The 16,603-nt window shown below is 35.6% G+C and overlaps 1 protein-coding gene across 1 annotated transcript in view; it reads right to left on the bottom strand.

The window, feature by feature from the left end:
* Positions 1–15,440, bottom strand: part of LOC128995510 (orexin receptor type 2-like) — a 29,125-nt gene extending 13,685 nt beyond the window's left edge. The window contains exons 1-7 of the mRNA XM_054420527.1: positions 15,188–15,440; positions 11,140–11,282; positions 6,343–6,458; positions 4,125–4,296; positions 2,876–3,009; positions 2,214–2,342; positions 1,405–1,566 (exon numbers count right to left, since the gene is read on the bottom strand). Coding sequence (XP_054276502.1) covers positions 1,405–1,566; positions 2,214–2,342; positions 2,876–3,009; positions 4,125–4,296; positions 6,343–6,458; positions 11,140–11,282; positions 15,188–15,417 — 1,086 coding nt within the window. The 5' untranslated portion in view covers positions 15,418–15,440. The remainder of the gene's footprint in view (positions 1–1,404; positions 1,567–2,213; positions 2,343–2,875; positions 3,010–4,124; positions 4,297–6,342; positions 6,459–11,139; positions 11,283–15,187) is intronic.
* Positions 15,441–16,603: the final 1,163 nt, after the last annotated feature.

Below are 16,603 nucleotides of genomic sequence, written 5' to 3'. Positions count from 1 at the left end.
TGTTTTGTGTCAGACAAGATAACATGGCAGACAGGTGACATCAGCTCAATAATTCGCACTTTATTGATTTAAATTTAAATTTATGGACATAAATTTATTTAAATATTAAAAATAAAACATAGTACAGAATTAAAAACCAAAACATTATGAATTGAAAGTCTATATCTGTACATTTATATTTTCATAGTCAAGTAACCAAGCTTTCGTAATAGCTATTTACCTTACAAGTATAGTGAGAGCGTTTTTACATCACGCAGGTGAATGTTGTGCAACGAGCGGAAGCGAGTTGCATAATTTACCGAAGTGATGTAAACACGCTCTTGCGTAACGTGTAACGTACAAGATTTTACCTGACCCAACAATATACAGGAGGTTACGAACAATATTTTTCATTATCCATTTCACTCATCTTCTAACAGAAACGTTCATTTACAAACGAAAGATAGGTTAGGAAAATTCTTCAAAACATAACAATAAAGTTCAAGCGCACAGCTGATTTCTAGCGTTGAACGTCGTTGGCTCCATAGAGGTATATTTTTTAAGTTAAGCACTCAATGTTATTTAAATGGGTTTCATTACATCACCGAGTGAATTTTTTTCAACTTTACATCACTCGAGAAGTACCGAAGCTATATACATCACGCTTGGGATAGGGAAGTTTAACATGGCGGGTTAGGTAATAGCTATTTACCTTACAAGTGTAGTAAGAGCGTTTTTACATCACGCAGGTGAAAGTTGTGCAACGAGCGGAAGCGAGTTGCATAATTTACCTAAGTGATGTAAACACGCTCTTGCGTAACGTGTAACGTACAAGACTTTACATGACCCGACAACATACAGGAGGTTACGAACAATATTTTTCACTATCAATTTCTCTCATCTTATAACAGTAACGTTCATTTACAAACAAAAGCTAGGTTAGGAAAATTCTTCAAAACATAACAATAAAATTCAAGCGCACAGCTGATTTCTAGCGTTGAACGTCGTTGGCTCCATAGAGGCATATTTTTTAAGTTATCCACTCAATGTTATTTAAATGGGTTTCATTACCTCACCGAGTGAGTTTTTTTCAACTATACATCACTCGAGAAGTAAGGAAGTTGTATACATCACGCTTGGGATAGGGAAGTTTAACATGGCGGGTTAGGTAAATACACAAATACCATTAGCTGCTTCCAAACAAATCTGCTGTTACAACCCTACTTGCGACGTTGCCACTTCGAAGGCCGCGGCCTGGAATTAAAGGCGGCTGTGATAGCCAGTAACGGTCCTCAAAACGTATACATATATATAAAAAATATTTTAGGCTTTCATCGATTAGCACGTTAGTATGAAATGACTAAAGAAAACTTTGTTTTCCAAAATAGAAGGTCAATATTTTTTCTATTCAATAATGCAACTTACTTTCATCCTTTGTCGTGGACGAGGTCTAGAGATGCCTGTCTGGCAGAAGAGACTGCGGACTGTGCGACGGAAGTTGCGAGTCATGAAGCAATACAGGAGAGGGTTGATGGCAGAGTTGGCGTGTCCTAGCAGCAGTGTGAAGGGGAACCACTTCATAAGCGTCTCCTGTCAAAGAGATTATCATGTTTACTATAAAATGCGTGACCAAGTTCGTATCTTTTAGGAAATTGGATATTAACATCATTATAAACTTCTTCCTAGGAAAGAAAACAATATAGCTGACAGACCGAAGACAGCGCCCTAGGCCTTGTCCTCCTTAGTATAAGTCTATGGTATAAGGTAGGACAAAAGTGGCAACACCGCATTGCCGGCCTACCGAAACAGCTGTTGCACTAATTCACAATGGAGCGTCTACGCATTGTTTATGTTTGCACGTTATAGTTATTACAATCGCAACAGACCTGCCGGTGCGACGTTGCCACACACCAACGCTGCGGCCTTGCTTTAAAGGAGGCTAATCGTAAGCATAAGAACCAAGAGAGCTTTAATTGCTGAAGATGGTCTTATGTCGTGGTCTTATGTCCGAATTCAAAATAGTAAAAAATAGACGACAATGCTAAAACACCATAACACTCCGTTTAAGACATTTCAGTACCAAATCCATACAAGGAATGAATCAAATAATTGAGACAATCAAAAGACATCTGCGTTATCATACTTTGAACTTGAAACTTAAATGATATAACTGCTGCAAGAAAGCTACATACATTTTGAGAGTAAAAAACTAGTTTTACCTGATGCAGTCCTACAGTAGGTATTATCAGGTCCAGGTCTAGCAGAAGGGACAGGACGTTATAAGGAAGCCAACAGAGTGCGAACAGGATTGCGAGCAGCAGCAGAATACGTGCCACCCTTCTTCTTTCCTTTACTAACCGCACCTGGAGACATAAGATTAAGATTACGTCGTTGAGACACCAGTATCAGTACAGCATGATAGCAACGGGTAGCAACGGTATTGCAAGGGCACAATTCTTGAGTTTCTACATTACCTTTGGTATTCAATGTAATGAACCATCCTGAATCATATTAAACCTGTCAAAGCTTTAACCTAACCCGAAGCTGAAGAGGCAAGCCCAATAACAGTCTATGTAAAACAATTTCTTAGTGGTGGAACTTCTGACAAGAGTGCGAAAATCATGAATTTTTACATTACCTTTGGGATTTAAGGTAGTGAAGTATCCTGAACTATACTACGCTTTTGTTAAAACTATGACCTAATTTGAAGCTGCAGATGCATGCCCAAGAACAGCATCGTTGGTCTTTCCACCCTTTGAAATTACATGATCACTTGACACAAGAAATGCAGCCAAGAGGGCAAGGGTCAGAAGTAGGGTAAACAATGTTTCTGTTATGTTCAGCGGAATACACTTCTTTAGGGCTTCTTTGGTTATGTTTACCTCTTAAAATTTACCTGTTGGTTGCTGACGCTTCCTTCGTCCTTGTCAAACGGCGGCCGCACCACCCAGAGTCTACGACCCATCAGCGTGTAGGCCAGGATCACCACACACCCTGGCGTCAGGTACACCAGCACGAAGCAGAACACCCCTACATGCAGCAAAGGAACATTTCTCAACGTTTATTTTCTGAATGATTCATCCTTGGATGGATACCAGTTGTCTATTCTGATTTACGTAACAGTATAGTTTACATTTTACAAGCAAAGGAATAGTTAGGGGTTGTCAAAGTAGACAAGTTATTTTGAGTGTAATATTGTATGTGCTTTTGAATATTACAAATAGCTTTGATCAATTACACAAGCTCTAAAATTTTTTAGGGAAACCGACATATGGGAATCGGAAAACAGAAAATCTGTTTTATTATGTTTGTATACGTTTTATGGGCGTTTCTTGCCAAAGAGGGATATGCATGCAATTGAGTAGCTGCCAACTAGAAAAAAACCTAACATCTAACTTAGTAAGAACTGGTAGCCTTTAACAAACCTGTGATTATTCTTCCCTATATAACTGCCGGAAAGTCAGTATTTATTAATCGTGTAATATTCATTTTAGAATCGTGAATTATAATATTTGTAATGAAAATCTAAACTGTCGATAAGAAAAATACTTTACAACCTTCATTTCAGTTTTAGTTCTTACGCTTGAACAAAAAAATTCATAAACAAAACTCTTTTTTGGACATTAATTTGTTTAAGGCATTATTTCATACTTTTTCCATCACGAGTAAAAAAAACATTCATGACGTCTAAAGGTCTCCATAGAGCTCCCATCTTGTGCAGAAGCGTCCATTGTGATCGCTTGTCCTCTATTTGTGCTAATTGTTGTTTCATTTCAGGGATTTAGTTCCTTGTTATATCAAACTACATTATAACTAAAGTGAGTGTTGTGTTTTCCCGCCTTTGGTGGGTTTGTGAACTAGATTAGTTATGTTATGGTTTAGCAACTTCTTCACATAAGGACTAGATTAGATTCCAGATCCAGAATGTTGAAAATTGTAAATGAAAATGTCAACAATCATCCCTGCTATGGGTAGACTTCCGTATCTGTTGGTACAAACAACAGAATGAAAATATCGATTATTCGATTGTTTCATTCGGTTGTTTGTGCCTACAGATACGGAAGTCTACCCCCTGCTATGTATGAAAAAAACTTGTCCAAGCACAATAGGCTTGTCTATAGAATGTAAGTTTTGAATACCCTCACCATAGAAGTGTCTGGAGCGATGTGGCCAGTCCTCTATACACCAGGTGAGACTGTACTTCCTGACGGCTGCTGACAACCGAGGATCATCCCCCAGGTCCACCAGCTCTGTCTGTCGCACCCACAACACGGGGAGGAATATGGCCAGGGACACCGCCCATAGCAACAGTATCATCTGGTGCAACATTTACCTTTTTAATATATTTTGTAGTGATTTAGGTAAAATGTATGTTGTACCGCGTGATCTTTTCGGTAAATTGACCATGTTCTATCTTAGTTTGATTCCTTGGATAGGAAGAAACTCTATAGGTAGGTAACATAAACAAATTACGTCACTGGCCCGAGTCTTATACAACTGTAACAGCTGGTTTGGAAGTTTCCTGACACTTCCATTTAATTAATAAAACAATCATTTTTTATGTTTGTTTGTTTTCACGTCCAGTGCCTTTGGATGACAGATTTCAGTCATCCAAAGGCACTGGACGTGAAAACAAACAAACGTCAAAACTGATTTAAGAACAATGAGTTAACACAATCATGTTTACTTTCGGGCAAGTGATGTCACTTATTTCCATTGTTTCTGTTCTAATATCCGTGGATAATTTTAAATTTTTAAAAATATCCTCTTAATATGTGGTTGTGAAGAGTCGCCACAAATCATATACGAACACGAAATTATTAATTAATGTTGGGCCTAGTTAGAAACTGAAGAGGACGCGTGGTGTAGCCGACGAAAAACGTGATGTCCGACCATAAATGAAATTTACTTTTGAAAACGGTCGGTTAGGAAAGTTAAAATATTGTAATATAACTTTTTAGATCTCCTATAACTAGTAAACTCATTAAAAGTTTGACTGCACAAAATGTCTTTTCATAAGTGTCATACTTAAACTAAAATCCAATGTTATTAAAATGTATGCACAACAAATTGTTAGCACCTTGTCCTATATACTGCGTTACGTGAAGCAAAATGGGTTTCCACTGAATAGGCAATCATTTTGATTAATCTATATTCATATAAGCAAACTTGGTGTTGGTTGTAGCATATACAAAAAGAATTAAATATAGACTGTCAGCCGTGCCGAGGTTAAGATGGTTACCATAGGTTTTGGAGCACACCACTGGGAGCCAGGGCTACAGATATACACTGGAAGCGCCGTGTATTTACGTAGCACGTAAGCAGTAACTACATGGCACTCCCAGCGGTGTGCGCCAGAACCAATACTAACCGCAGCAAGGCTGACCGTCTATATTCTTTTTGTCTATGGTTGTAGCCACCAACGAACAACGTATCATAAAAAGTAGGCTAACGGTATGACTTAAGTATGAAACTGTATAATCTTTCCCTTACACTCTGTATATTGACCAGCTTTAGTGAATGTTTTACTCAATTTTGACAACATATACGTCAGTAAAAAGAAAATTTTAAAATGCGACATTAGTAAAACATTTATGTAATATTCCCATGCCAATCAAACAGACTTAATACAAAGAGTCATGTAGTACCAATTTGGCTTGTTAGTTATTAAAGCCCTTTTCATTAGTTCACCATCGGTTAAGTTTGCATAGATAAAGGCTGTTACGTGAAAGTGATGACTAAATTTCAACTTCCAGAGTTATAATTTTGTATATTTAAACGCTGGAGGAATGCTAAGCGTAAATTTTCTTTTGCATAAAAAGAATGTACGTTTTTTTTAAATTCGTTTTGTACATCTAAGTTACGTGTAAATAGAAAAACATTATTTTCAACGTCAACAGAAATTTACTCTGAACTTAAACCGCGGTGCAAAAAAACCAGAGCTGGGCACTAGGAGTTGAGAAAAAAATAACGATACCTGTTACATTAAATTTTCTTCAAAATGTTTCAAGTTTCTAGATTTAATTTCATTTGAAATATTTATGATCTAACTTTGACCTCTGACTGATACATCGGAAGGTCGTGGCGTTTGGCAACGTCGCACCGGCCGACATCGCACAGACGTATAAATAAGTGCAACAGCTGTTTTAGTAGGCCGGAGCTGCGGCGTTGCCACTTTAACACGCTGGGGAATTATAATAAAGGAGGCTATGGTTAAAAAAGAACATCTATGAAGCTAAAACTAAGGGCTTTTATTCAATCTTTACATACATGCATAACACATTTTACTGAATTAGTACACTAAGGCAGACTATAAAACATCACAGATAAAAACATTCAATGTAACAATTGGGCTTCACTCACATATATTGTAGACTTGCGGTTAAACACTTTTCTGAATGCCATAGAATGTCGGATAGCCAAGTATCTATCTATGCTCATAGCGGTGATGGTGAAGACACTGGCTCCTACGCTAACACCTGAAATAATTAATTAGGTTATTTGATGATACTAAAACACAATAACCAATAATTGATATATACACAGGGTGTCCCGGAACTCTCTACCAATATTTTAGGGCATTGCTCCTGGGTAAGAAAAAATACCTAAATATCATATTTAAATTGTCCGGAAGTCCTTAGTTACTCATACCGCTAGAGGTTAGTTGCATTGCATGCTGAGATTGGTCACGTATCATTAAAACTGCCATATCTCAGTTAATACTTGTCCGAACTTAAAAAATAAGGTGTCAATCAATTTGTAGTGGAATTGCCTAAAAAAAGTTATTCATGTAAATCTTTTGTAAAATCAACGGGTTTCCAGTTATTGAAGAAACAAGGTTTTAAAGGGTCGTCATTTTGTTTTATGGATTTGAAAAATCTTCAGAATTTTTTGGTAGCTTTTTCTAGTTGTCATAAATGTTTATGCAAAGTTTCCATTTCGTATGTTAAACCATTCTTTTAAAAAAAGTTAATAACTAAAAAAACAAAATGGCGGCTGTGTGAGTAAGGACCTCTGGACAATTTAAATATGATATTTAGGTATATTTCTTACCCAGGAGCAATGCCCTAAAATATTGGTAGAGAGTTCTGGGACACCCTGTATGGATATATAAATATCTAATAATATTAAATATAACAAAATAAAATATTTAATAATCTAGGATTAAGTGTTATGGATTTCCAAGATGAGGGTTCGCATTTATCTTATTCTGATCACATGACAAAAATACAAACGTATCAGCATAGCCGTACATAAACGTATAGCCTTTGCTATGGGCATGCGGATGGAGTAACTATAAATTTTGAACCGTACTTTTAAATTACGTCAAAATCAGACCATAGGCGTAGCCCGCAGCTCTGTACACATCCATACACAGACATATTATTAAGTTCGGAAACAGCTGTTTTGGGTTTGGGGGGAGGGAAAAAACGGATATTTCCACCCAAAACTCTTGCTCGAAAATTTGTAACATACAATAATTTATCTATAGTAAAGAAATAATAATATGAAGCCACCATTAACGTATACTGCTATAATATGCCACCTTCTTTCTTTCGAACCTTTTAGTGTTTTAGTCAAGCAAAACTTAAATTGTATATTATTAACCACTGATCATTTAATTTCCTTCTAACTACTGTACTGTAAACGAAAAATTTAAAAATATATTTAAAGTCAACAGTAGATTCAGTAGCTAAATTCATAAACTTCAATGGAGACTATACTTGGAATGTGCACAATTATTAAACAGGCAACGCAAACAGTGGACCAACGTGTCAATTAACACGTCTATGAATAGTGGACGTTAACGAGAACCGTTGTTTAAACTGGGTTTACGTAAAATTTCCAGAACGACTTTCCAAATCGCAAAACTACAATACCCCCGCTGCAGCATACCTGCAGACTAAGCAGATTTCCATTTACCTGGCTGGATTTCTACTAAAATTATTCCCTAGAAATTGTCATATTTATTTCGTATTTAAAAACATTATTTTTAGTGAGTACTTAGGTTTGCTGCTACAGGGAAGATATTGAGGTGTTTTTTTTTATAGCAATTTGATAGCTTCATATGAAATAAACAAAAATTCCAAATTTGGTTGAAATACATCCATAAACAAGGAAACTACAACAGTTTATTTATTCTCCATTACCTTCTCCATTTACCTCATTAATTAACTCCGTAACCATTTGGCATACAACAATGCTTCAATATACAAAATTGTTTCTTTTGTATATTTCCATCATTTCGCAACAACCCATATAGGTTTGTGAAAGCCCCATCCACCCTACGACTTTCATTAACCGGGTGTACAGCCCATTTCCTTCGCCGTCGTCTATATCTCTTCATGTACAAATAAGTATACTCCAATACACAAGGATCCATCTTGGGTCACTGACGATGGCAAAATGAACGAAGTTGGTAGCACTAACCACCCCCACCACGGGCATCAGCGGATTCCGCTCGGCGGAGAAACTGCATAAAAGGGACATCGATTCCGCCCGACGATTTCGCCCGACCGAAAACGCCGTGCATAAAAGAGGCCTAAAAGGGTCCCATTTGATCCCATGTTAAAACACTCACCGACGGAAAGCCCGATAGATTCTGATAGATTCCGCCCGACGGAAAACGCCGTGCATAAAAGAGGCCTAAGGATATTCAGGTTTCAGTAGTGATTGCAAACGTATGAAAACTGTAAGCCTACCACAAGAGATATTTATTTGTAGGGAAGGTTTATATTGGGTATTGTGACATACCATACTTCAATCCATTCGTGGAAAAAAGTATAACCACTTTGGTTTATTGAATATCCATCAATTTGTCCCTAGTAAAAAAAAAACGAATTACCGCTCTTAAACGAGGATGAAACACATTGAGTAGTTTAGTGTTTAAGAACCAAGACCCCCAAAAAACCTTTTTCACCACACTATGAGGTTTTTAGCTGTTTTACATACGTTAATTGGTCGCTGAAAGTTACGTTTTGCTGGTCATGCCAGCTGTCAACGTCATTTGAGGACCTAGCAGGTTTTTATATCCCTAGGGCCGCAAAATCAGCTGCCCACTTACTTTCTTAAAACACGAATGCATATTAAATCAGTTCACTTGTGCAAACTAATACTGTACGTAATAGGGTATAGTGTGGTGAAAAATAGCGTTCATACCACGGACCGAAATAATTTTGCAGCTCTCGATCGTAAAAACTATCTCGAGCTGGCAAAACCTTATTTTCGGCCCTAGGTACGAAATATACTATTTTACACTTTCAAACAGTAAAGTGTATTGCAAAACTGGGTATTTTAGTGGGGCATAATGGAATTGCAAAAAAAAAAAAACTAAACATAACGTTAACCAAAAAGATCATTGCATTTGTATGGGAAATCAGCAATAATTTTCCTTTGAGAAAGTCACTACTGTGTATATATTTTCTCAAATCATGCCTGAGGAGCTGACATTGTAGTTTTGTTTCGGTTGGCTAACGCTAAACATATTTCATTCCGAGGAAATAATATTATTCTGTGTATTCACTTAACTGGTCTTAAATCATATTATGTTAAAATATATTATTAATACACCGCTTGTGTGAAAATTATTTTAGTCAGTTACTCGCTTTGATAAAAATATTTTATGCAAATCAAATCGTACTAAAATAATCTCTTCACACTTCTTCCTTTTACAATAATCTTTTATCTTTGTACCTTTAAATAAACTATTCCTAACAATATTTATATTGCTCTTATAATACTATCAATTGATTGTATTCTTCACCCATGATGAAATAAATATGGAATGTAGTGTAAAAGATTTCTCTCAAAGAAAAAAACAAAGCATATTACTAGTCTTTACCTAGTTAGTTGTACTTTTAGCTTAATAGTTTATGGATTCAATAAACTATTTTCTTCCAGATTTATGTCTAAAGTCTGAATATCTTTAACGTAATCATTAATCGTCAGCTCATCTTTGCAAAGTGGAAATCAAATGTTTTATTGGCGTTTGGTAATTTACTTTAGCCAGTAAACATCTATCGGCCTTACGGGTTTATAGGCAATAAGCGAAGGCCACATTAAGCCTAATACTTTAAGTTTCCATCATGGTTAATTAAATTTAACTGCAGGCATTTTTATTCTCCGTCAAACTTTTTCAATTTAATTTAAAATAAGCGTTTCGATATTTTATTAATCGAATTACAGTCTAAGGACTTTGTTTTAGGCGTCAAATAATAGCAACGCACTTTTAAATCTACTGATTCAGAAATTATTATGAAGTGTTAGGCCTATATTGGGAAAGTGTTGTTTTCACAAAATATTTTAGTTTGAGTTTTGAGCCCTACGCCTATAGACCACACCTGTGGAATGGTTTTGTTAAAATTAGGTATGTGGGTACTACATTAGTTTATTGTATCTCCAGGTTTCTTTTCACCTTTGCAATTTTGATATTTACTTTACTTTTTATTTCCATAAAACCCCATAAAGTAATAAAAAATCTTATTCTCACAAAACTGCGTTGTCGATTTTCAATCAAATTTAGTGTGTCGCGGTACTTCCAATTCTAAACAAAATAAAACCCCCAATTTTATAAAAATTACAAATTTATTGCAATTTCTATAATTTACTCATAAAATATCATATTTACTCCTACTGCTCACCCATTATAAGGTTTTTGACTGACTAATGGGAGAAAGTATGTCAGACCGTTTATTTAATCTGTAACTTGCCAAAGTGCGCGGTATGAGAATAAAACGTAGATTGCAAGGTAGTGCTTGATCCAGTTGTAAGGCACAGTATTAAAAAAAAAACAAAAAAATCTAGGAAAAACAGGACGACACACCACATTTCAGAGTGGCTTATAGGATCGTGTTAATTTTTCAAAGCAGTGATTTTCGGATCAACCCATTTCGTTCACCTGTACAAAGTCTTTTGGAGTAGTGCCTACATTTTTCCTACATTTCAAAGTAGTGCATGTGTTTCGGTGTAGTGCCTGCATTTCTAAGTAGTGCCTGTATTTCGGAGTAGAGTCTCTATTTCGGAGCAGTCTCTTTCATAGTGATTTCTTTCGGAGATTCCGTACATCAAGTATCTAAAAAGATTCGAGCAAGCCACCAGCAAATCTGCTAGGGATAATAAATCAATTATAGTACAGACATTGACATTGATTTCTTACAATACCTTGTAAGTATGACGTCAGCTTGCACATAGTCTCCCCATAGAGCCAAAGTCCCGTGACGGACTGAGCCACAGCCATCGGCATACAGATAAACGTCACCAGAAGATCTGCTACTGACAGGTTCACCAAGAAGTAGTTGGTCACACTGTAAGTAGAACAAAACATTAATACTTTTTTTCATCGAATATTCCATACAGGAACTAGGTACATGATCCCGGGACCGATTTAGTTTTCGTTTTGAGGTATCCAGAGGCCAAAAAACCCCATTCAATTCATATTCATATAGGGCCTACGAGAGACTGCAGTTGGGGTCAGCCTTGTGATTACAAGACAGGGCTAGTGCGACGATGCCATATCTTCTGATGACGACACAAATAAAAATATACTAAACAATGCTTTCAAATCAGCTGGTATTATTAGATTTGGAACAACGTGCGGTCCTCATTGACTCCTTACGTGGTAAATAGGCTCCTCCCTCAACTGCAGACTCTCGTGGATCGTACTGTAGTCATAGTTTCACAAAAAAGTGCCTGCCATTTTGTTGAAATTTGGTACAAAACCTACTTTAATTCGACCGAGTTCGCAAACCAGTATGATCACACATTGATCGGGGTGCGGTGGGGGGTTTACGGGGTGAAAATTAATTTTCCCCATTTCAACCCTCTATTTTGGGTTATGCATTATATATACCGGGTTTCCCATGATAGCCCCTGCTGTTAATTTTTAAACGGCTGCATATATTCAAACGACCTTTGATACACGTTACTAGGGAAATGTAAAGTACTTTTTGGGGGTGTTTTGAAATTCACCCCCCCCCCACTCCCAAATAGGGGTTGCTGGGGTGAATAGGGGTGCTAGGAGTGACTTAAATTTGTTTAAATACAACACCCCTATCAAGTAGCACATAGTTCTGAAGGCCATTAGTTTAAAAGAATATCGGCGAAAACCAGATCTGCATAAACGTTATCCTGTGACCTTTAGATAGGGCGTGGTTAATGTGTCGAACAGAATTGTTGTTCGAGAACATTATTTATTTGAAAACATAAACTATGATTCCAAGCCGATTTACTAAAAGATTTTATCCAGTAATGCTAACTAATATTTTTTCCTGTTTGTCTGATAAACTAACGTAAATCTTAAATTATGTGTTTCGTTTTCATATAAAGAAATGTTTTATGTAAAATAAGTTTTGAGACGTAAACGTATTTTATAATAAAATCTGTTTATAAGAATACTGCAAAGAAAAACATATGAGAGCCAAGGACACTGTAATGACGTCATCATTATAAAATTCACAAAGATTACCGTATACCTTTGTGTAGTTACTTTCATACTTTGCACTTCTAGGTAATATGTCATGTTACAAAGAAACGAAACAAAACAAACTCAGTTGTTTTCTTTACCTTTTGACCTTAATAATACAACAGGAAAATGAATATTTTTTTGTGTTTACAATTACAAATATGTGTTTTACAGGAAAATATTCACAATATTTTTAAATAAATCGAGTTCGTTGTAAGGATTAAGAATTTTATTCCGATAAACTTGCAATTTTATAGAATAAAAGATCTTACAAATTCTTAAAATTATTTATATTATTTATAATAAATACGACAAAATGAGTAGTTAAACACGCCATATTAAGAATGAGTTTAAATATTAAAGTCATTTTTATAATTTGATAGTTAAACCAAAGCCATTGTTTGAAGAGCTGCACAGCATATATCAATAAATGATTATATCTCTAAATGTAAGTACTTGGTTATATTTACCATTGATTATCACATACTTGATTATTTTTACCTGTGCATGTTGTGGCACTTGATTATTTATATGCGTTCGTATTACATCGCTACACCTGACTGCAAAATTTGAAATCTATATACAGGGTGAATAACAAGTCAAGACCCCCCCCCCCCCTCTAATATTTTTCCAAGTAAATGTACAGAGATATCCTTTTGGTGGTCGTGCAACCTTAGCAGGAAGTTTCGTTTTATGATTTTGAAATTTTTGAGTATCCCCCAGAAAGGGGGGATTTGGTACATATTGGCTACCATTTTGGATAGAGAAGAGATAGCGAACTCTGGTTTTCACCATTCTTTAAGTTTTTGTTAACACTTCAAAATGAGGTGTCACTTGATGGGGGTTTACATTGAAATTTTTTTTAAATCCCCCCTTTTGGGGGGACACTCAACAACTTTAAATGTAAACCCCCATTTAGTGAAACTTCGTTTTAAAGTGTTTACAAAAACTTAAAGAATGGTGAAAACCAGAGTTCGCTATCTCTTCTCTACCCAAAATGGTAGCCAATATTACCATTACGAACCAATTTTACCATTGATTTTCTACAACATTTTACGGGCTACCATTTTGGATAGAGAATAGATAGCGACCTCTAGTTTTCACCATTGTTTAAGTTTTTGTAAACACTTTAAAATTAGGTGTCACTTGAAGGGGGTTTACATTTAAACTATTTGATTTGCCCCCCAAATCCCCCCCTTTTGGGACACTCATAAATTTCAAAATCATAAAATAAAACTTCCTGCTAAGATTGCACGACCACCAAAAGGCTATCTCTGTATATTTACTTGAAATAATATTAGAAGGGGGTCTCTTTTTTCACCCTGTATATAAAATTCAATGTACGTTTGTTTGTTTCTTTCTTTGTCCTTTCTGGACTCCGAAACCACTCGACATATTGTAATGAAACTTTCGGGCATTATTAAGCATTTTTCAAGGATGGTTTTGGTGAAGTTTGGTGCAGATCCGTAAAAAGGGCTCCGCCCCAGTGGCTCTGGAATTTCCCATGTTATCATTATGAGTACTCATATCAAAATGGAATTAAAGAATCTTAACAGCTCGTTCAACTAAACGATTTGATTCTGTGATGTTCAATAGCATTACAAAGTTAATAGGTTTACCAACAGAGTGCAGCATTATTATTATTTTTTTTTTATTTATGACAACAGCTAATTTGCAACCAAAAGGTGAGTGAGCGTAGCGAGCGAACTTCAACCTGGAGGCGAGTTAGCGTATTGAACGAGCTAACCTGAAGGCAAGTGAGTGCAGCGAACGAGCTCCAGCCTAAAGGTGAGTAGGCGTAGCAAATTGAACTTCAACCAGGACGTGATTGAGCCATGCGAACGAGCTCATCTTGAAAATAAACGAGCATTTGACATAAAACCACATTAGGACAGGACGACGTTTGTCGCGCCAGCTAGTAATCATATAAATTTCTAAAATCGTGTATGTGGTGGCATTTCATAACTTTTACCAATTAATTTTAGCTTCCAATTTTTTTACCAATTTGCTTAGAATCGTACATGATTACCATACAAGTTGTTAAAATAATTATTGTGTACTTTCTGTTGGTTTTGATTAACACAGCCGTTAAAGTTAACACTGGTAAGAGTGTGTTAACAATTTGGTTTTTATGCTGATGTGTTTAGTCTTGGCCTCTTGATTAACTGTGACAGAGTTGTTTATTAAATTTCTCTTAATGAAGCAAGAATATAGCTTTTTGTGTGACATAGGTTGCTAGAAATAAAACTATTGCATCTTTTCAATGAAATGTTTTAAAAATCTGAAATGATACTTGTCGTAACTACGTTGGAGTAAGTTTCGCTGAACAGTCACAACGGCGTTGGAATATCCTTTAAATACTCAAGTAAATCACAATAAAATTTGATTGCTCTTTCTATTAAATTCAGAGCTGTTTAAATACAATTAGAGAAACTGTTTATTCTTTATTCTGTTTATTTTGAACACCCTGTATTGCCATTTTTAGTAAGAGGTAGCATTTTATGTATTTACCTGGGCATGTATTGGTAATTGGTGATATTTACCTGCGCATATAGTGGTTATTGGTGATACTGTATTTACCTGCGCATATAGTGATAATTGATGATATTTACCTGAGCATATAGTGGTAATTGATGATATTTACCTGCACATATATGTAGAATGTGAAGATATTTTATTTACCTGCACATATAGTGGTTATTGATTATATTTACCTGCACATATAGTGGTAATTGATGATATTTTTACCTGCGCATATAGTGGTACTTGAAGACGACGATGATGATAAGAGAGTTAGCAGCAGCAGCTATCAGGAAGAGTGGTACGTAGCAAGCTATCAGCACGATATGGCGAACCTCGCTGTACCTCAGCTGAGCCTTGCTGAACTCTCTAATCAGCTGATCAATCAGCTGGTTGGTTGTCTCATTGTCGCCCAGCTGGTAAATATCCTCTTCATCAGAGCAATTCATCTCGATCATGTCTTACTTCATCTTATACGTCATATTTGTTATTCTGGAAAATAATGTTAAACTTCCATTACATTTTTATAATTCATGATAATTTCTAGCAATATAGAATTTGAATACTGACTACAGTTTGGACTATTCTCTTAAAAAATCTTGTAAAAATCTTTTGGTATGTACATCAATATAAAATATATAAAAATAATGGAAACAAATCTAATTTGACTAACAACCTGAAAAAGATTTAATACTGAAATAAACGTTGGATTCAATAATTACTATGCTATATTGTTTTCAACAGTATTCAAAACAAATAAATCAATTTATTCAGAAAAGAGGTGTTAGCCCGTCCTACGTACGGGAGTAGTCAGTTAAAACTGTGTATATCAGAACAGCCAGCTTACATGTATAAAGACAAATTTTATAGCAGCCTACAGTAGAAAGAGTAATTATCAATTGAGAAAGTGTATAGGCCTAGTCAACTATATCACCTTCCAATTCCATCGCATACCTGCCTCTTCCATAATCAATATCAACACAATACAATTACTCATACTATACACAATTTCCAGTAGGTCTGAATAGAAACTCCCTAAAATAAAACAAAAACATCCAATAAAATTCACAGTACACATAATTATAACGTTGGTGTCCTGACATCATTAAACGAATCGGAAGGGGGTATCGTTGACTAGGTCTATACACTTCTCAATTGACTATTTCTCTCTACCGTAGGCTACTTATAATCAGTGTGCGTCTGTGCGAATCGGCTGCAAATCTCACTTCAATGCTTTTCACATCGTAAAAATTGCAGAATTGCTGTTTTATTGTAAAATAATCGGATTTAAAATGCATATTATCGTATAGGCCTATGATGGAATAGAAACATATTTGGTAACACAAAATTTGTTTACAAGATGATTCTTCACATTAAAACTGCAAGAAAATTTACCTTTATTTGTGTAAACTAGCTGATCTGAATTGTACACGGTTTTAAGTGACTACTGAATTCCCGTACGTAGGACGGGATAACACCTCGTATCCTTTATATCAATTTCACTGCAACAATTGCTAAATAAATAAGTGTAAACAAAGAAAAGTAAAAAGAACAACATATAGTTTGTTTTGGTAAACAGCTAAGTCAAAAATAAAATAATATTCATTTGAACAAAAGAACTGGTCACATGTTGAAGGAATTTAA

This window comes from Macrosteles quadrilineatus, unplaced genomic scaffold (genome assembly GCF_028750875.1).
Source record: "Macrosteles quadrilineatus isolate MER2022 unplaced genomic scaffold, UCM_ALF_1.0 Scaffold_5__1_contigs__length_97177068, whole genome shotgun sequence".
NCBI classification, from domain to species: Eukaryota; Metazoa; Arthropoda; class Insecta; order Hemiptera; family Cicadellidae; genus Macrosteles; species Macrosteles quadrilineatus.
Note: the sequence above shows the minus strand (reverse complement) of the source record. Positions and strands in the feature narration are given on the sequence as shown.